Source organism: Pleurodeles waltl, chromosome 6 (assembly GCF_031143425.1).
Source record: "Pleurodeles waltl isolate 20211129_DDA chromosome 6, aPleWal1.hap1.20221129, whole genome shotgun sequence".
Classification (NCBI taxonomy): domain Eukaryota; kingdom Metazoa; phylum Chordata; class Amphibia; order Caudata; family Salamandridae; genus Pleurodeles; species Pleurodeles waltl.
The window spans coordinates 1622368986-1622391461 of record NC_090445.1 but is presented as its reverse complement, the minus strand read 5'-3'; the positions used below and the strand labels follow the sequence as shown (position 1 = coordinate 1622391461).

The following is a 22476-nucleotide window of genomic DNA, read 5'->3' as shown; positions in this document are numbered from 1 at the left end:
CTAGAGACAATACATTACTTACGAAAATAAACTGCAAAATGAAGTTGCATATATACGTTGTGTCTGTGAGCACTCTCGTAGTATAAAATTAAGTTAGATATATACGCTGTGAGCACTATGATGGGAGATGTATTGACATAGCACTTTTGCAACACAGCACTATTTTTTCATATCTTTCAGCCATGTAATAGGGCTAAATGTCATGAGGAAAAGCGAAAGACGGAGGGGGTAAAAAGGTACAGAAAATTGAAAGAGTATCTGAACTACAGCGTGATCAGCGGAGGGACGCTAATGAAGGTAATTTGTGTTTGGTTCATGCTCCACCGAACATCAGGAGGTGATGCCAAAGCACACCCTGGCTAATTAAGTGGTAGCAAAAAAAAGAGTGTCAAGTAAGCCAACGAATAGTAAGCAATAGGTGGACTACAAGCCCCTTATAGACAACAAAGTCTCATAAGTGAGAGCACATCCGCTAGTGTGTGATGCTCACGCAGGCTCCACCCAAAAAAGTGGTCTGTCTTGAGGACTGGGGGTGCTGCTGTTCTAGGCCCCGGATCAGGAGACCACCATGGGCTGGATAGGAGAGCGGATCTAAATATCTTTTAGCCAAGAGAGGTCAAAGAGGAATGAGAAGATCAAAGGGCTGTGGGAAAAACCGTTAATAAGGCCTAAAACAATCACCTACAATTTAAAGGTCATGAAGCCCTAAAAGAGCACTCCTATTGGCAAGAGTGCACTACCTGGAGCAAGTAAAACACACCCCTTCAAAAAATAAGCTCATTAGGGACAGAGGTACTCGGATCTGAAGAGGCATTGTGTGTGGTCTCCTCAATGATCCAAGACGATTTGCATGTGTGGTTTCTTCAATGTACTCTGAAGCTCTTTAGAGACTCTGGGTGACTAAAACACTACTGCTCCCAGCTTTTTTAAAGATAACCCACAAGGGGACTATGGCCAGTTTGTTCCTCTAAAGCGACCCAAGAGCCTTAGGGCGCCATCACACCATTTTAAAATGCTGTCTCTCTTTAGTTAGGTACAGAGGGAACACCACAAGTTTCGTGGCCATGTGGAGTAGGATTGTCGAGCAAGACAAGGACTAGGACAATTATCACCCTCCCCCTACAGCACAGCAGCTCTGAGAGAGAAGAAATATCAGTTGACTCCATTACCCAGTAGACCAGAACCTGTTCCAAGGTGGGCAGAATTCAGTGAGACTGCCTGACTCACAGATCTCACTGTCTGGACTCGGACGGTGAACATTTGCCCCAAGTAGGAGCAAGGGCACACACACCCTATTCCTTGCTAGCGGGGACATAAAAAGAGAACCAAAAAAAAAAAAAAAAAAGCTTTTGTCGAGGCTGCATCAAAGAGTTTACTGTGTGAGAAACAAGTAGCCCTGAGGGCAGAAGGACTCGGGCACCATCATAAACGTCCTTTTTTGCTTGCAGGCTGCCAAGAGTGGAACAGTGCTCTGATAAAGTCACGCCACACACACTTATTTAAGGAACTTGACACACTCAGAATTCTCGGGTCAACTCATTAGTTTCATTGGAACAAGTTAGGGGGCGATTCAAGAGCTCCTGGGTTGATTCTTTGGCGTCTAAGGAGTGCACAGCTTCACTGAGTTTCTTGTTTCTTTGTGGTTGCTAAGCCTTGTGCTGTTCTAGCTGGACACCCTGAGAGGCAAATGCTAAAAAGGGCATTTCGTACCCAGTTGAGAGCTCGCAGTGGGGGGCCTCAGAACGCCAGAAGTGAACCATCATAACTGAGGCCAAATAATTTCGGATTGTCCTGGGACCTCCCAAAATGAGATTTTGTACTTGAAGAACAAAATAACCATGGCCCCAAAGCCTACGGAGCTTTCACTATGTAAGTGGGCGACCATTGTGCAACTTGACGTGTTGACAAATGCCAACTAGGTCTCTGAAAGTTATCAACAGACACTTTAATACGTTTGTAGTTCTGCACTAAGCTCAGTCTTAACACTGAAAGTTGATCAGTTCTCTAGTACATAGAGAATAAAAATTCAAATGCGGCAGGTTGACATACCTTCTCCTAGCCCTAAAGAAATATGGTTTTGGACCCATTTTGCTGAATTAGCTCTGTGCCACGTAGGGGACATTCACTGTTTTAGAAAGAACTTGAAGTGCACCCTTTAATTAAGCAGCTATGCTAGGCAGTTTATTCCCTTATCACATCAATGTGCACAACACAGCCCGGGCATTTACAAACTGCTGTTAATAATTACCATGCCATACATCCAATATCTTTCTGATGGATACATTTAACTATAAAATAGAAAGGCTTGCCCATTTAATATACCAGACCTAAAAGCAAATCCATCTTTTATATGAATTACAAATGTTGAATATGGTTAATTGATTACACAAAATTTCAAGAACCCATAGCTTTGTTAGCTCCACTCCACTTAAAGAGTTAAAGGGGGGAATCTCTGAAGGGAGTTTTCCAAGTGGTTGAGTAAATAGATTTAATGCTACTAGAGGACAAAATCTCAATTGTTTTAAAGTCATAAGAAAGACCGTATATAGACCATATATAATGGCAACAAAGAGTGCTTTGCAACCTCCCCCCACATTGTCTCACTGATGGTCAGTAGTAGCACTGCCCGATATGTTATTTCACCCCCCCCCCCCCCCAAAAAAAATATTTCATACTGGCAACTTCTAATAATCAGACCTTGCTGACCTAGTGAGTTATTGCTCCAAATCCCACCTTCAAAAGAGTATGTTATAGGACTGGGAATCAGGAGGTAAAGTGTCAGACTCTTATATCTCCTTGATAACGACTTCAATGGACCACAGGTGGTTATGCCTCAAAGTTCCCTTTGGTACTGACTGGAGGCTATCATTAAAGACCAAGATCGTCTATCATCATTTATAGTAACAGGTTGAGGGGTTATTTTTAATTTAAAGAAAACCAAAGACTGGGGAGATTCCTGGAGCAAGCAATTTCATATCGGACACGAAAGTTCCCCAGCCAAAGAGAATAATAAAGCATGTGATCGCCCATGTGAACCAGGGTGTTCTGACAACCACATTTATGAAGCAAGCTGGGATGCAGAAGGAACTTCCTTTCAAGTACTCTGTTGTTTAAACTCTGTTGTAGATGTGTCATTAAGTTATGCCATAACTCAAGGGCAACATGATATGTTCTTGGCTGTTTTGGGCAGGTTCAATGACACAGCACAGTGCAAATCTGCTGTCTACGTTAATGCTGATTTGCCTTTGAATGCATCTCATTAGACAGATGCAAAGATAGGATGTACTGACTACAGAAGCAATCAGGGCCTGGAGGGCCAACTTTAGAGTCAAAGACTCTTGGTCCTTTTTCCTAACATCTGGTTGCAGCTAACATACCTAGCATGAGTAGTGCGGTCTGAGCTGAAGAGGACTTAGTAGACAATTTACCAATGAGGAAACTGAGCCCATTGTTGATGCAGCCGAGTTTCAGGAAACCCCTTGACATCCAGGACTCAATTATCCAGCAGTGGTTTTGTCAAAAAGCACGTGTAGATTGAAATGTTATCAGCGTAGGTATTGATCTCAAGATCTGGAATGCGTTCAAACAATTTAGTTTTAGTAAATTTAAATACATAATATCCTTAATTAGGACTTTCAGTCAACCAGTTTAATCCACTCATCTGTTGGGTCATTGACATATTTCTTCTGCCCACTACAGCATACAGCATAGGGGAATGAGCCCCCCTCCCTTTCAACCACTGGGCAACTTAACTGCGAGTGACAGCACCTGTAACAAGAAGCACATCCACACACAAAATAGTTCCCTTTAGCAGCAGGGACTGCTATGTGTGCTTTTTGAAACCAACACATATGTTTGCTTATTGCCATATTGTTTTTTAGACTGACGAGGGGCCGCAACTTTGACAAAAAATAACGTTTTTTGAAAAAACAAGCAATGACATATGTAAAAGGCTGCAGCCAATGACAGGCCCAAAGGCTTTGCCAGTGTTTGTTTTAAACAGCAGGGAGGCTGGTGACATTCGTGAACCTTTCTTAAGCAAGTGTGTGTCAATCATCTGTCTGAGGCCAAGCCTTTCTCTGAAAGAATTCTTTATTAGCTACGTTATGGACAGGTGTTAAGCTATCTTCCTACACAGCTAAATCTGGCTGGGTGGTTGTCACAGAAGACCCAAGAGAATCCTTGGTACAGGCAACATTGTTTTTTATAGGCTGGGTGTTTAACTACAAACTATGAACTTCACTTTGTTCAAAGTATACCATACGGCATTCTGAAATATGTAACTTTCCCCTCCATAGAGAGGTCATCCAAATGGCAAGTGCATAATGATGACAACACTGTTTTCTTTCACAATGGTCCTGGCAATCTAACTAGTGTAACCTCGCTGCACTACGCCAGGATCTTCTGTGGCCTATTTAGATTGTCGGTGCTGAGGGAATGCATCTACTTTCAAATGTTGTTAGGAAGGCATGCATTTGGACTATATTACTTTGATATCAAATGTTTAGAAGCAAACCTTACAACTCAATTTACAGATTTAGGACTTCTTTCACTATTTTCTCAGAGTTTGGCAGCAATCTCTCCAACAGACAAGTAATATGGAGGTCTGCACTAAATTCACTTTGAAGGTACACATGCAGCATTTCCAGGTTTTCTGTTTTGGTAGAAAGTGAGATGATTCACTGCATGAAAGGTGACGTGTAGTCCATCGATCTTACAGATTTGAAAGACCTGCCAGTTCTCTGTTGGAGGAATGGATGTTTTTCTTCGAACGAACGAGTGAACATTATGTTGCAAAAAATTAAATGTCAATATTGGAATAAAAAAATTCTATTTTTTCAATAGCTTGTTCTAATAATTCTACCTTGTTCTTTGGTGTCCCTGAACACTGCCAAAAAGAAGCAAGAGGTATGATCTCTGAAGAAGAACTAAGGTGCTTATTATGAGTTTGATGGGGAAAACCGTCGACCACTGTGCTGGTGGCCACCAAAAGACTTCCCACACAGCGGTCCTTAGACCGCCATATAACGACTGCTGGTGGCTTTCTGCCATTTTCGAGGCTGAAAACTGCTAACAGCCGTACTGGCGGCCTAGTTGCGGTTGCACTGCCGACACTGCCATGCCAATAAAACACTGCTCGCCGTATTTCAATTCGAAAAACGGCATGGCAGTGTTGTGTTGGCAGTGCGCGGGCGGCGGTGCAAGCACCAGGACCCGTTCCATTCCGAACTACCATCTCAACAACCAGGTAAGGTGACCATCCGATGGGAGAGGTGTGCGTGTGAATGTAAGGGTGTTGTGCGTGTCCGTGGGTGCGATCCTGTATGCAGGGGGTGGTTGGTTACTACTGGGAGGGAGGAGGGAGTCTCTCTACCGGAATTCCTGTTACCTGTAGCCTTTCCACCAGAAATTGTGGCTGTGCTACCGTCATGAAATCCCTGGCAGAAAGGGGACTCATAATACAGCCAGTGGTCTTTGGTGGACTGCCGAGTCGGAGATACATCCGGCCCGGCGGTCCGACTGCCCTGGCTGTAGGAACGGTAAAGCGGCGGTTTGGCACAAGCCAAACCGCCACACTCAAAATATAGCGGTCCACACCACCGGCCCGTCGGCGGTGGGACCGCCACAGCAAGCCTGGAGGTCAGAAGACCACCACACTCATAAGGAGGGCCTGTGTGTGGGGGAATGGGGGTCTCCAAATTCTATGAGAGAGGCTACGTTTCAGCACTGCAATTTTGACAACATCAGTTTATTGGCCATCTCATTTGGTTTGGTGTTTAGATAGGTCTTAGTTGAAAAAGAGAGATGCAATTTTATCGATTCCAAGCCTATATGCTTTTATTAGAATAGACCCCATCTAGAATAAAAGGTGTCAAGATCATCCATGATTTAATAAGCGTTTAGAAATATGCCCAATTTGTAGGCACTGGTAATCTATCTGTCATTTCCTCTGTTTTTCTAGATTTTTAGCATTCCACTGTGATGTGCCATTGCATCAATGAAGCCTTGGAGAAGTTGTTATTCTCACTTTGCTTACACTAGTGTGGTATATGCATAGGAAAGGGTGTAGGTTCCAATTCATTCATAAATCCTTTTAAGATGCTACTTAACAAAACATTACCCTGCCTAGGTTCCATAAAAAAGTTACATTTTCTTTAAATTAAAAAACAAGTTATGTTTGGCTGCATAATTTATTACATGAATTAATGCACATTACACTACAATTAAGTAAACATAGTATTATCCTCTTTTATTAAAATACTTGTCTCTCACACGATCGCAACTTTATTGAAGGTCACTTTGATAAAACTATACTTGCACGGATTAAAGATAAGCACAAGCGACCTGAAATATTATCATCTTATTTAAAGACAATAGGATGGTTATACTTCTTTTGCCAATTTCATTTCTTTCTGCTTTTCAATAATGGCATACATCAGGTTTTCCAAAACTCGAACCCTCTCCTGCGGGTTGTGCAATAAATAGCAGGGCTAGCCTGAGATTTCCTTGGCTGACGTTTCCTGCCTTGCAGGAATATAAATCTGGCTCAAGTGATATGTAACATGTCATTCATCACACACTACATGTCCGAGAAGTGATCTAAAGTACTATCCCTTTCATTAGGGAGTGACTAACGATAGACTACTGACACTCTGCTTGGTACTTCAGGTTTCATATATGAAGTTGGGCGTCTTGCTACGTGTATGTCCGGACGTGCCTCTAAGCGCCATTTCATCTGCAAATAGGGATCGAAAAAAAATGTCTCTCCTGCTCATTAAATATTCCTATAACTCAAACAGGAATATGTCTCCTTAAACACCTCCACTGTATTAGGCCCCCTGATCAGAATGCAGTCAATATCGAGTGCTTCAAATTTTACATGCCAGGGATGATGACTGCAACGCACGTAATACGTGAATGGCACCTACTGGCCTACGTGCCGACGTTAAAATTACAAAGCAGGTATCACATAAAACACCCCCGACCTCATGTTGTTGTGCTGAAGATTGCCCTGGCTTCTCACTCACAGACTGTTATCTTGCCAAAATGTGCATCCCGAAGACGGCCATATAACCTTGTAATCATACCCTGGTTGATTTACACTATCACTGACTGCGAGACAATTTATAGAATACATTTTCTGCTTTTTGGGGATCACAGCAGTGTTTCAGCATCCAGAAAACCAATGTTTTTTTTTTTTCTTCTTTCAGATTAGTGACCTCATAGTAGCTACATTGCTTTACAAGCAGGAAGACCAAGGGGGCGTTTAAATAGTATGTTGCGGTAATAACACACGAAAAGAAAGTTGAGCAGCAAGGTTGGGTGTACTCTGTAAGTTGGAAATTTAGTTTCAAAGCTTAAGTTGCTAAACAAATCGTCAATATATGTGCGCCTACTGCAGACAATGTCTTATCCTTTAATAATGGGGCATTAATATTAATCACACCTCCTGTATAGTCCAAACATGCTCGCACTATTTTTTGTACTTTGTGAGTTGACAAGGAGGTAATACCCTTGTCATCTTTTAAGAACTGCAATACTAAGTGCCAGTGAGTAAAGAGAATGAAGTCTAGGGCCATTAAAAAACAGAAAAGACAAAAGAGAAGGTAAGTCACAAATCTCTGAGAACAACAACACTATAAATGAACGGGTTTGCCTCCTGCAAAACATATATAGAAAGACATTGTAAAAGGAACTGAGGTGGTATACATAAACTCATAGCGTGAGACTTAGAGGAAAAGATTTTTAAGTGGTGAGAAAGCCACCCCCGATCGCATAAGAATGTGAATCCTTAGAACATTCCACGCTGGCGAGTAGACATTTTGTGCTTTGGCACAATATAACTAGACAAAATTATATTTAATAAAAAGACATGTTCACATTTCTTTCACAATCGATATATCCTGAAACCCAATGTTTATTTGCAAGAGATTTGTGCTTCGTTGCATTTTACAATAAGTTCCACAGTAGACTGACTCACAGACAGAGGTAAGGAAGGGGACAGAATTCATCAAGGCAGGACATGTTCTCAGTGAAGTCAGCAGTCAGAACACGGTAGATCAGTTTCACTGAACACTGAAATCCCCAGTCTAAGGAGTGGAATACCTTCTCATATTATAGCTATATATCTTAATACAATGATCCCAACAATCCAGGACCAGCAGCTGTCCCTTTGGTGTCACACACACCCCAACAGGGCAGGCAAGACCCTCTCGAATTAAGATATTATAGCCACCCCCCTTGGGGAAAAGAATGATCTCTTTGCGACCGCTGTCTGCAACAATCAAGTCTCCTCTTGTGTCTACACACATCCCAGTGATACACCGGAAATCCTCATTCTCAGAGAAGAAGTGACTTATTTGGCGGCCTAGCTGTCCATCCAGGCCCACTGAGCCAATGGAAAAGCCCCCCTCAAGATGATGCTCTTGTTGGCGATTCTCCAAGTTCAAGCCTAGCCCTTGTGTGAAGTACACAGTGCCCTCTCCATCACAGGTGACAAACTTTGGTCGCACTGCACTGCACAAACGACTGTATTTGACCACACCAACACTGCGGTCCACTGTTAGCAACCACAGTTTTCCCCCTTCTACATCTGTCACCACAAACTGTCCAGAAGGCATGGCAGCAATTCCCCATGGTTTACTGAGCTGACTTCTGTGACACGCCACACAATGTCCATCTGTGGTATATACCTTGACAGAGTTATCATAGTGGTCAGTCACCCCAATTAATCCATGATTGCTCATGGCGACAGAGAGTGGAATAAGGTTGGGGAGATCTGCTCCAAGAAAGCTCAGTACAAAGTTGTCAATACCAGTTGGGTTACGTTTTATCTCCCTCATAAATCCTTTTCGGTTGAAGACTTGGATTCGGAAATTACCACGATCTGCAACTAGCACTTCCCCCTGGGCAGTGATATGTAGACTAACTGGTAGATTGAATGTACCAGGCGCACTACCCTTACACCCCATCTTCTTCAGGAAATGGCACTGGTGGAGGCCTCCTACCATTTCTGGTAACTGCGGTCTGGCAGGAGAGGAAATGGGAGGTAGGCTGCTTGTCTCCTCATGCATATCGACATCCTTGAAGGTCACAGAGGAGGACGCAGCACTGTCCAAGAGAGTTTCCTCCAAGTTGACAGTGTAAGGTGTTTTCACTACCTGCCCCACCTGTAATGGATCCACATGCCCCACTTTAAGTAGCTCTACCTCTTGCAGAGTCAGCTCTGTTTGCAGACCAGACATCAGCTCCAACTCCTCCTCTTCCACAGTTTCTTCTAAAAGGGCTGTGTCCACCTGCTTTATCTTGGCTAGGAAATAGTCACATTTGGACATAATCTGCACCTCTGCGATGTTCAGCAAGTAGCTTTGCTCTTCCAAAACCTGGTTATTCGCCTTCTCAGCCTCAAATAGGGCACTCGTGAAAAATGTACGAGACTTGGCCAGTTCTTCTTGGATGCAGCTCTCCTCTTTGTCATACTCGTGCATGACTGCTTTGTACTTGCATTTCAGATCTCTCCCCAGACCCTCCAGTGAGGCCTTCCTCTTCTGCACATCAGCCATCCACTGGCGAAGACTAGATAACCTTGACTCTAGCCCTCTCCTGCGCTCCTCAGCAGCTTCTTGAAGGGGCAGAGTACTGTGCCCCTGCTGCAGGTGTTCCTCTTCCCTGCAAGAGTCACAAATCACTAGTTCACAGCTCTTGCAGAAGTGTCGGGGGAGCCGCCGTCCACAAGCCTTGCACATCAGGACGCTAACAGCATCGCTCACACCAGCAGTGTCAATAATCTTAAGGACAGTCAAGTTATCAGCGAGTTGAGTCAGATGTGTTACCCTGGTCACTCTACTGCAGAAGGGGCAGCGGATCCCGTTGATGCTGTTGGCCAAGAGCTTCTCCAAGCACATCCTGCAAATAGTATGTGCACAGTGCAAGAGCTTGGGCCTCATCTTCTCCTCTGTGAAGGTCTCCATGCAAATAGGACACTCAAGAACCTCACGCAGGGCATCAGGATTCAGGCCCGGGGCAGTCGCCATGATGTCTCTGGACAGCTTTCCCTACAATAAAAATAAATAAATTAGAAAAAAAAGCATGCCACGCTGATTTTGAAAAACACAAATAATCTATATAATTTGCCTGGTACGTTTCAAATATTGATTTTATTTTGCCTGCGATATCATACATGCATTTCTATTAAAAAAATTATGTATGGAGTCACAGATTAGTTTAACGTGTGATTTTCATTTTGCAAGCCAGCTCTGTTGAACACAGTAGAATAATTTAGGTCCTAAAAGACAGTTAAACACGAATCAATGTTTCATGGGAAGACATGAGAAGGCATTAAGCAGTGAATGCACTGAAGGCTGTGTGACTTAAACCTGGGTTGACATTTGGGCTTCCCCGCCTTGACATAATACTGTGATCCATGGGACATTACTTCATTTTACTGTGTATCATTTTCCTAGACTGTCAAACATGAGGCCACCCTCAAGCAGTCCATTTCTGGTTCAAGTGAATTACTGCACTTGTATAATTTAATATTGCTTCACTTAAAATCGCCAATATCTGATATATATATATATATATATATACACATATATATACAAACATACACCTAAAAGCACTTATACTAATTGAGTACATTATAATCTGAAACTGTCTCTTGGCTCACTGTTACTTATGGTTTCAAGGCATTCTGGTGGGAAGGGGATGCCTCAATCTTGGTAATGTATGCATAGAACTTTATATAATATCTCTGCATGCAGAAATATAAGCAGGTATTAAACTAGAAGAAATAACGTTTTCATTGTTTTCGTTTGAAAGAGCCTTCTCGTATGTTAACTGAGATAAGGAGTGTGATTTAAAAGCGGATGTCTTCAGTGATACATCTCCTATGTGGACTCATTCTACCAGCCTGACTCCTGGAGCTGCTCTCCATATAAAAGTACTGCCTTCCCCAACTCTGCTTCAGAGAGGGTCTGCTATGAAACCGAGTAGACTTCTGCTGCCAGTAGGAAGGTCTGGTCTTTACCATTTAATAACGTGGTTCTGCAGTTCAGATCTGCGGTGCAGAGTTGTGCAGGCGAAAGAAGTGGAATGTAAAGACACCCCTTCCCTGATGGGCAGCTTTTAGTAGAAGTAAAGCACCTCCTACTTACCATCTAATTCTTACAAATAACCTGCAGAACGCCCAGGTGTCATCACAGCAGGCAACGCCAAGGATACCAGAAATCTTGAAAGTGAGAGGAGTTGCTAAGTATCGCCAGCTGTCCCCGACAACTGGATTTACACTCCGAAGCCACCTCACCGCTCGAGTCCTGCGGCCTCCAGAGAGGGGTACAACAGTATTAATTTCCATCGCTGGGGGCCATACAAAAGTACCGCGATGTTTTCCGGTGCACAAACTGAGTTTTTAATATGCTCCTTTGTAACAAAGCTCGGTATCGTGCAAAAGTATCACCGCTGATAGTAATGCGAAAGTATGCCGTCACGTTCCACCTTGTCCAGGAAAAAATGGATGCCTAAGTGTCAAGGGCATTTTGTTTACAAATAAAAAAAAAGAGCAGCTACGCTGGTTGCTTTCACATGGCAGTCCGCCCGGCGTTCGCGAAAGTGATCCCAGGGTGTCAGGGGAAGCCTTTTCTCAGAAATGGAGTGCCACGGTGGCAAATAGCACGAAATAAGATGGGCCGTCTGCCATGTGAAGGCCCAGTCGACCCTGGTGGGCATGATAGGTCGTCCCCTTGAATGAAAACTAACCTTCTAAATTATCATTATAATAAAACTGCCTCGCTTTCTTGGAAAGGAACCGTATTGCGTAATTCATATTAAAAGGCTTATAAATGCTGGCATAACCCGTTGTGAATTACATTTTTGGGGCAGTTCTGAAATTTACTTTCTAAGATGACAGACCTAGAAAGCCATTTTGGATGGGTAATACATCTCTCAATGTTTTGGAAACAAACATATACACAAGTATCTTAACAGAACTTTAAGTTCACCATTTTAATTAACAAAGTAGAAAAGGCTAGAGCCTTGAAATACAAAGACAAGACAGAAGGCCTGGTCTGTGCTATAATATTGCCCAAATGTGTACAGAGACACTGTCCACGGTTTTCCAAATTCAATAAATGCGCTTAAATCTCCGACTTTTTTTTTTTTTTTTTAAACGAACGGTTTACGGCTCAATCCTTTTCAGAAAGCGCGACCAGTCTGGAACGCCTTACCTCTGAACCTGCACACCACTTCCTGTCTGGTTATCTTTAAGTCCGAACAGAAAGCACTTCTTTTTAAAAGAAGCTAGTTAGCCCCCCTTCTCCTTTCTACTGGACACCTTCCTGTTCCCGACACCTGCCCAATGCCTGGTACTCAGCACTGAAGACTGCTTTAATTTATACATCATTAATGTTCTTTGTCAATGATAAACGTCCCACCACCTTTGAGTAATGTATTTGCCTTGTGTAATAAACTACTTCTTTCTCACACTGCTTTATTATATTTGGGTATTATCCGTGCTTTATAAAACCGCATAAATAAATACATCTAAAAGGGCCCCTGCTTAACTAAAATCGCTAACTGGTTCTCTCGCTTTAGGATGAGGGGCGGGAAGGAGTGTTTTATTTTTTTTAATGACAATGCCTCTTGCCTGCAGGTTGATTATGAGGCAACATAATGAAGCCAGTCGTAATCTATTGTAGATACTATAAAAAGGAGTTCGCTTTCAAGGTAGAATATGACTTCTATCTCATATGAACCCAAAACAACAATAACATCCACCGATGCCTTGTGTTCTAATCACAACGATTGCATGGAAGAAACACACACCAACCCCTTAGTGTCATTCCCCAATATCCAATTTTACATTCACTCCAAACGCCAACGCAGCTGGCAAAAAAAAAAAAAAAAGACACCCACACCCCAACAATCCATTGTCACTTCCAGGGGAAAAAAAAAAACATTATCGCACAAATTTGTACACATTTTTTAAAGGGTGAATAAAAAAAAAACCCTAATGACATTATCCTCACAAACAACAATGCATTGGCAAATAATCATGCAATACACAATAACATCCCATTAAATATTTACCACACTCCGATTCCACCTCATTTTTCTGGGTTCTCCTTCAATATTCAAGCATACAATCGCCAAACCAACTTTCCCCCGATTCAAGCTTACTGAAAGACAAACATGCTAAATTCTACTGAATGCCCAAATTACTATTCCACGGAACAATACAAAATCCAGACACGAGGCTTTCAAGTCCACTTTCGCTTCAGGATCGATCATCCATCTCATACCGAGTCCCAATGAAACATACAAAATGTACTCCAAACCTTTTATGAGATACGCCCCATTTACTTCACGTCTGAGCAACAACTTATTAGCCCCATAACACCAGAACTATATACAATACACAAGAACTGAATACATAACATTATTTGTCACCCCCGAGGTGCCTTAATCTGTTTATTCTTCTAATCTCAAAATATTCCATATCTTAGTGGCAAGTGTGGCACTTTTTAAATACATAATACCAAATTTACTTCCATCCTTAGCTACCATTAATACGTAAAACCCGGTGACTCTTATTTGCACTGCCACATTATCTCAGATCATGCACCCAAAGCTCAGTACACAATAAATCCCAATTTTCCTTCATAAAAACTGTGTGCCTAAAACCACCTCATACTGTAGCGAATGTGGCCTAAATGGACCCTTTATTGTAACAAAAAATACAACCTCACGCGCTCTCATCACACTCCATGTACCTCAATCCCACAATTTCAATCAAGGTAACACCGAACCCAACATATAGCCATCCCTTACACTAAGATACAACACGGATCTCTTGACTCCAAGTGAACACCAATGTGCTGCTAAAATGTAAACCCAAATTTCAAAGCAATGTAAATACCTTTACAGCATAGAAGTAACCCATAAAACCTGCTACAATACTTGCCGTAACCTATACCCTTTCATACTGTATTGTCCCATACAAAACCAACCACAAACAGTCCGACAACATGGGATATCATTATTTTCAGGGCTCAACACAGCTTTAACTGACTAACCAGCCTCATATGAGATCAGAAACAAAAAAAAAAAAAAAAAAAAAAAAAAAAAAAAAAACACACACACAGATATACATGTTGGGGGAGGGGGAAACGGAGGGGGATGGGGGCAGCCCTCCTTACCCTTCGGTCTGTTCAGATGTCATTCACATTTTGCCAATGATGGTTTTCATATGATTTTTGCTCTACATATAACATGCCATATATTTCTTCCAACACGAAAGAATGACGGACGGAGTGCTGAATCTTTTCAAACACTGACCCCATCACAGATTGGGGTTTAATCCATTGCTCTTTTGCTCAGCATCACATACCAGTTTGGACCCAGCCATAGGCAAATCAGCCTTGTCCATGATCCCTACGAGGACAGTCTAGCCCGAACTACCAGGCCAGGCCCTCCCTGGACCCGAAACAAGCATCCTAGGACCAGTGTCGGGACATCATCCTTCATCAGCCAAGCTAGCTTGAATCCAGTGGCACATTAAGCAAGGGACCCAGGTCTGGGCATACCCTGGCAGTTCGGCCTGGACTGTTCCCATGGAAAGCAGGGTTAAGGCAGATTGCATATGGCTGGGTCCAAACTGGAATGGCTTGTCAAGCTAAATTACCATGGATTAAACCCAGTTCTGTGACTGGGGGTGAATGTTTGACAATGTTCAGCATTCCGTCCATCATCTTTTTGTGTTGCATTTTCGCCCAAATTGGCAAAGGTATGCCCAGAAATGGGTCACGTGCTCGCTACGCCACCGGATTAGAGCTAGCTTGCCTGATGAGGGTTGATACTCTGAAACCGGTCCCAGGATGCTTGTTTTATGGTCCAGGAATGACCTGGCCTGGAACGTTCAGCTGGACTATTCTCATGGAGAGAAGGATCAAGGCTGATTTGTATACGACTGGGTCCAAACTGGAATAGCATGACAAGAAAAATAACAATGGATTAAACCCAGATCTGTGACTGGGGTGAATGTTTGACAACATTCAAAATTCCATCCATCATTTTGTGTTGCATATATTTCTTCCAACTTTCCTGTTGAAAATCATAACATCTTATATGTACTCAATTCAAGCATATTCACATACCACCCCACATTACATTTACCTGGTGTAACTCACCTCATATCTCGAAGGGCAACCCTTACATCTTGTCCCATTTAGTCCACAAACCCTTTTCCACGATCACCCTCCCTATCTTAAGCAAATGTGATAGCTACATGGGCTTTTGAGACGAAAGCCCAACTATAACCCCAGCAGACCAAATGTATAACTCCCTGAACACAATCAACAGTACAAAATTGTGCCCATGATGTTAGAACAGAACTGCAGAATTTACTTAGGCTTCAGTTTGCAAAAGGCATTTTGCGGGCACCTACAGTAATCTGCTATTAATGAACGTGGAAGGGGCATGTACTAAAAACGTTGAGGGTTTCAAATGATATTGAAATACAAGATTGTAGCTCAAATCCAAGCAAGACACGCATTTTCATTCTCATAATCTAAAATATTCCTATACAACCACTCCAGGGCCTTTCACAAATTAACAACCCAAATACTTCCAGATCCAACAATCGATATTGAAGGTACTCATAACTTCATGTAATGTACCACTTACCACAAAATGCCATATCATTTCATCTCTGCACCCATACACCACTCTTGTACCAGTATCCAAGAATGACAATCATAAAACTGCATATTCAAGCAGAAAAAGCACCCCAGCAGCATAGTACTCTATATCAAAGAACACTAAATCCCTCTCTAAACCTGCTTCCCGCCGAGACAACAGCTTGTATGCCTCGAGTTTTAGGATCCTCCCATCATAACGTTCTACATGCCACTATTACACCAATATTGTTACCCTATAGATCACCAACTTCTTTACAAAATCCTTGCATAGCGAAAACCATATAAATCCCAGTATCTCATAAAGAGTAACTCATAACTATAAACACAAACATCCTTCTAACCACCTGCTTCTGTCTTCTAAACTTACATTTCCTGTCACATAAATGCTTGCTACTCTTCTTTTCATGACAGTTTTCAATACTGTATTTCTTCTTCACTTCCATCAGTTCTGATCATATAGAAAGACGCTGGAGGAGGACTAAGCCCTGTAAACCTTTTCTTCTACACTCCGGCTTTACTTCACCAGAGATATGGACTTTCTTTGATTTCAGTTCTCAATTTGCATTTTCACTATTTTTGTTGTTGTTTGGCTGAGGTTATCTTCCGACAGTTCTCCACTTTAGTTTTTTTTTTAAAGATAAAGTTTAAAATGCTCACCGCACAGATCTACCCCCCCCATCATATGTCCCCGGACCGATATGTGAACTAACAAACTATTAAGAAATGAAGTACACGAGTCACCGTCAACTAGTTGACAAGCAATATTAGACAAAGGAGATTAGTAGAAAATAATTTGAAATTTCCTCGTGTAATAACACCACAATTTAAAGTCAATATTGTGAAAACCGATATGCAAGCATGCAGAAATGTTCAAATGGCATTCAACACACAAACTGATCACATACGACCACCCTTAGAGACTTTTTTTAAAATCTATAGGTTTCTCCTTCTGCCTGAACTTTTTCCCAATTGGTTACCTTCGTTACAAATACTAACTACAATATTTCTCACCTCTTCTCCAGCTGCTTTTAGCTCTCCTTGGTGGTTTCCAGTTGATTATTGATGCAGGAGGAATCACGCACTTTTTTTTTTTAACCAGTTACTGCCTTTAATGCCAGGAACCGCATTTTGATAACTACCATGGAACTGCTTCTGAACCTATTTTGTTGTTTTATGATTGTTCATCCCTAACCCTTTATATTTCCTCCTGTTCTATCAAAGATCTGTCTCATCACCGGTGATTTATCACAAAACTCTTACCCATTATCGATAACATTAAATGGCAACCCTTCAGCTCACTAGAGATCCCCGCCAGTTTGTACAGCTTTCAATGCTAACCCTAGACTGATAAAATACATCAGTCAAGGGTCAGGGAGCTTCCATCTTCACAGTTTAGGCACTGTGGGCTGATGGTAATTGAAGAGTGACAATTTCCCGAAACTTTCTACAAGAGAGACGGAAGTTCTGGTGGTCACCGACAGGAAAAAAAACAACAACAAAAAAAAACAAAAAAACACATGGGGCAACTCAGGCCTACCATTTAGCACAGGTTCTCCTCCCAGTCATTCTAGTTTCTCAATGTTATGCAGTTGACTCTCATTTGAGGATACTCAAAATAGTCTTCATTTTTTTTTTAGAACTACACCAATTTGTCATTTTAGCTATAATTCAATGATCAAACTGTGGAAATGCACTGCATCCAAATGTACCAGCCGCTGTTGCACCGTCGCGGATGAGAGATCACTCCAGCGAGCACTTGTACTTTTGGAAGCTTACCTGATGTGCCTTAGTTTGTGCCACAGTGGAATCTTCATGATTAGTTACTAATTTAATTGTACTTGAGATGGATATGTTTTCCATTTTGTTGTCCTGAAGAGGCCTGTAATGTGAAGGCCGAAATGCGTTGACATATATAATTGGAGGGGTCAAGCTTAATCTGGATATAGAAACAAAATTAATTTATGGAGGCATTTCTGGAACTGAATATATGAGAGGACATTGGTCTATCTCACTGGACTGCCTTTAGAGACTCTCTCTTTAAAGGACTGCAGTTGTCTCATAGGCGCAGCCTTCAAAGGTAATAGTAGTGGAAGCATACACTTCATATTTTATGTATTTTTCAATGTAAAATTGTGTCTTCATTTGAGATTTAATGTGTCTATATGTTTTGTGAAAAACATATCAAGATTTTTTATGTATTCAGGAGTGTGATTAAAACAATATAATGAATTTGTGGTACAATTCATTGCTTGATCCCGGGGTAATTCATGTGCTCTGTGGTAATTTAATCACGTTTATAATTTTGTTCCTACTATACGGTATTTTTATATACTCCAAATGTACCAGCAGCAAGGTCAAAGACTATGGCTGATTTGGAATTTGGTTCTTCATTTGGTATGTCCCTTAAATGTTTGATGTGTCTAAAGCCTGTCAGGAACTTTCTTGACTGATAATTTATCAACATATTCACTTGAAAATGCTGTATACTGACCATCATCATTTTAGGAAGTATCCTCGCTGCTCCTTCTCCATGAAGGGCATAGGGCGTATCGCCCTTCTTCCACCCTATAATGCACTACAAACTTCCTATTGAAAAGCTCCTCATTTTGGAAAGCAGGATCTAGGACAATTGTCTTCTACACTACTACCATAACAATTGTGTGCAGTTTATTTCTCTAGAAATCAGCAATTTGGAAAAGCCATTAAAATGTAACTCTTTTTTCAACCTAAGTCTAATTCTGCCAGTACCTTTGAAGAGCTTCCAGCTATCTATTCTTATCACTAAGACACGAAAATAAGAATATGCTCTCTACAAATGCTCAGTATCTACTACTTTTCCATTTTGCTGGCCCTAACATACCTACTAGCACACCTGTTCTGATGTGCCCTATGCTCAATATTTATTTATTTTTTCACGTCTCTATACATAATAACTTTCTTCCCTGCATTAGTTTCTTATATCTGTTTATTTTTTTTCAGCCACCGAAATCCACTTTTTAAAGCCTGTCTTCTACAGTCTTGTGTCCCATCCCATTTACAATTCCCTTTACATGCACCCACTCTACCGAACTTTCTCCTTCTATTACTTTATATTGCCATGAAAATCCCACCTCGTAGTCAACCCCATAGTATCAGTTTAGCTTATAAGTGAACTAAACATTTCCACTGTTTCAGAAGCATAGCAATCAAAATGGATAATACTTCATAGACATTCAGTTCCAATGGTATGAAAGGCATACAATACATCCAACACTGCAATGTATCAAGCAATATAACTCTAATCACCAAAATCTTAACACTCTCACAACACCATGTCATTACACCATCATGTTGAACAATAACCACAATTCTTAACTTCATATTCCCAAGGCCATGTATTGAGTTCCCAAGTGCTTCTGCAATTCAAAAAATAATACACCACATACCCCAAGCAAAAGGACAGGAAGCCAACACTCTATTCTAATTACCACCGTATTAAGGGAGCAAAAACTATTTCAAGCTCCTGTATTGTAATTACTACCGTATTAAGAAAAAAAAAAACGATTTTCAGCTCCTGCAACCCACAGTATAAGACAGCCCATGATGGAGCTCAAGGTTGATTCATTTACAAAAACGCACTATTTACATACAAAACAAATAGCCGCAAACCATAAAATACAGTGCACTTCCAATAAGAATTGATACTGTCACATCGACATTCATTTACATGTCCTCTATTTCATGACAGACCGTATAACAACAGAGATTCATCGCAAAATGTAGCACAGCAATGCCTCATAACCAAGGCCACTGTAATTATGCAATTCTGAAGCCACTGCGTTTTCCACATAATTAAAAATGTGATGCATAATCAATCATTAGCTGCATTGCAGATTTCCACAAAAAAAAAATTCGAGCTCAAATAGATAAAAAATGTAGTCTGCCCAGCCACATAATTTGATCCTCCTACTCACAGCTCACCTCCACCCAGGAGCGCCACGCCAATCAGTCTATAGCACAACAACCTATAAACTTCTACCGAAAGAACTTGTTGAACGAAACATCCCATATACCTCCAGTCCCAGAATGTTTAGTATCCCATATACCTGCAGCCTCCAATCATGTCCAGGAAGACGGCTGCTTTTAAAATTCTCCCTGACCCAGATGACACGAGTTATAATTCCAGAGTCAGCCTTCCATCCGTCTGATGGCGGTAAACTGTGTTCCATTTAATCGATTAACAGTAAAACGTGTTGGGAGTTCAAAAACAGCAGTAATAAAAACCAGCCAGGATGTTCTTTCAGTATTAACAAATGATAAGCTCATGTACTTCCACCCATAACACTACAAAAAGTGACATTTCCAGGACGCCATAATGCCCCATATGCTTACATCCAGTTCACTTCGGTTCACAACATCCCCGATTTTTCTTTGCAAACCCTTGAATGCTGCTAGAGCATCATAGATGTCGCTGACCACCATATCCAAGACCCTAGTATGCCCCCATCATCGTAAATCGTGTTAAACAACTACTAATAGCTTGAAATGTAAATCCGGCATCTAATACCATTAAATCTCCTATGAAAAAGAAGCAGGAAAGATAGTGACTTAAGCGCTGACCACTAATATTTGCCTAACCGATAGTGCCGTTCATTCTGTTAAGGTGGATAGCAGCAGTGTACAGCAGAATGGTGAGGTGCACCTGCAGAATGTGACGAGTATCCCATATAGCACATATATTCATTAACATTAGGTTTACTGGGGGCCCACTAATAGGATGGAGACCTCATTGCGCTACGCCCTTGGAGGATAAGTAGAGAATTAGTACACACGATATTATTAACACTTGCCATTCACAGCACTACAGAACTGGAAACACGGTGGGCCCACTTACTTCAGGAAAAACACGTCCCCATATAACATCTAACATCGAAATGTTGTGTAAAGTCCCACTCTCCCACCTGCGAAGAAACCTTCTGCAGCATGAAAAACACACATTATGTTTACATTATTTAAGTGAGGCCATGTCACCCCGCATTCCCGTGTCCAAGCCTCTCCTCCCACACACATGAACCCGAGGAGGCTCCTCCCCGGGATGAGTGAACCGGAAGCCCCGGTTTCCTAAAGACTCACCGCGCCACGGTTTCGGTGAACCCGCTCTTTCGCTTGCGCTCCTCCGCGACTCTGGAAGTAGGCGGGAGCTGAAGGATGACGCAATTCCTGCACCGTGGAGTCTGGGATATGTAGTTCAAATCAAAGGCACTAAGCTGCATCCCGGGTACACGGTGAATGTAGCTTTGAGTGGTTCGAGACACAGGCGTTTGAAAGTACATAATGTTAAAATTCATTCTGGAAGCCTTTCGAGGGACTCCCACAGATGTGTACGTTTTTTTTTTTTTTTGCATGGAGTGCGATAGGGTTTAAAGACGCGCTGTCGACCCTCCCGCGACTTTTTGAACTAGATCCATGTATTTTAGTTCAGTGGACTCTTCAAGGTGAAAACTACAAGGCACTGCGCCGTCCGTTCAATAATACTGGATCATGTACTGTTTTACTTATTTTACTTTTTGGAACGTGTAAATGTATACATTTGCATTTCAAAGTTGCTTGTCTTTTGCATGTTTTGATGGGGACCATCGTTTATATTTTACTTATTTTTTTGATTAACCCCTTCGCTGCCACGCCTTTCCCCCCTCAGGTGCCAAGCCTTCTTTTGGCTATTTGGTGCAGTTTGCGCTTAGGCCCTCATAAAGTTTGGTCCACGTAAGCTAGCCAAGCCAAATTTGCGTCCTTTTTTCCCAACATCCTAGGGATTCTAGAGGTACCCAGACTTTGTAGATTCCCCTGAAGGAGACCAAGAAATTAGCCAAAATACAGCGAACATTTAGTTTTTTAAAAAAAAAATTGGAAAAATGGGCTGCAGAAGAAGGCTTGTGTTTTTTTCCTTGAAAATGGCATCAACAAAGGGTTTGCAGTGCTAAAATCACCATCTTCCCAGCTTTCAGGGACAGGCAGACGTGAATCAGAAAACTCAATTTTTCAACACAATTTTGGCATTTTACGGGGACATACCCAATTTTTACTATTTTTTGTGCTTTCAGCCTCCTTCCAGTTAGTGACAGAAATAGGTGTGAAACCAATGCTGGATCCAAGAAAGCTAAACATTTTTTAAAAGTAGACACAATTCTGAATTCAGCAAGGGGTCATTTGTGTAGATCCTACAAGTTTTTCCTACAGAAAATAACAGCTGAAATAAAAAAAATATTGAAATTGAGGTGAAAAAAACAGCAATTTTTCTCCACATTTACTCTGTAACTTTTTCCTGCAATGTCAGATTTGTGAAAGTAATATACTGTTACGTCTGCTGGACTCTTCTGGTTGCAGGGATATATAGGGCTTGTAGGTTCATCAAGAACGCTAGGTACCCAGAGCCAATAAATGAGCTGCACCTTGCAATGGATTTTCATTTTATACAGGGTATACAGCAATTCATTTGTTGAAAAATAAAAAAGTGAAAAATAGGTATCAAGAAAACCTTTGTATTTCCAAAATGGGCACAAGATAAGGTGATGAGTAGCAGTGGTTATTTGCACATCTCTGAATTCCGGGGTGCCCATACTAGCATGTGAATTACAGGGCATTTCTCAAATAGACGTATTTTTTACACACTGTCTTACATTTGAAAAAATGTAGAGAAAGACAAGGGGCAATAACACTTGTTTTGCTATTCTGTGTTCCCTCAAGACTCCCGATAGAAATGGTACCTCACTTGCATGGGTAGGCCTAATGCGCACAACAGGAA

The 22476-nt window shown here is 41.6% G+C and overlaps 2 protein-coding genes across 3 annotated transcripts in view; one reads left to right on the top strand and one right to left on the bottom strand.

Moving 5' to 3' along the window:
• Positions 1–22476, top strand: part of ASTN2 (astrotactin 2) — a 2164803-nt gene that overhangs the window by 1793628 nt on the left and 348699 nt on the right. The gene's annotated exons all lie outside the window — the stretch shown is intronic.
• On the bottom strand, positions 7901–20893 carry TRIM32 (tripartite motif containing 32). 2 transcript variants are annotated; one of them, XM_069241524.1, is made up of 2 exons: positions 20808–20893; positions 7901–10055 (listed from the first exon to the last, which is right to left on the bottom strand). In XM_069241524.1, the coding sequence occupies exon 2, from the start codon at positions 10032–10034 to the stop codon at positions 8091–8093; it is 1944 nt and encodes a 647-aa protein (XP_069097625.1). In that variant the 5' UTR covers positions 10035–10055; positions 20808–20893; the 3' UTR covers positions 7901–8090. The 2 variants fall into 2 exon arrangements, with proteins under 2 accessions (XP_069097625.1, XP_069097624.1); XM_069241523.1 differs by lacking the exon at positions 20808–20893 and adding an exon at positions 20569–20775.

What these genes read in the sequence shown, in the direction of transcription:
- TRIM32 (XM_069241523.1), bottom strand. Translation starts at nt 20,604, where the DNA reads ATGTTAGATGTTATATGGGGACGTGTTTTTCCTGAA. An exon ending in GGGGACGTGTTTTTCCTGAA is followed by an intron (nt 10,056 to 20,568) that starts GTAAGTGGGCCC and finishes TTTTTATTGTAG; the next exon opens with GGAAAGCTGTCCAGAGACAT.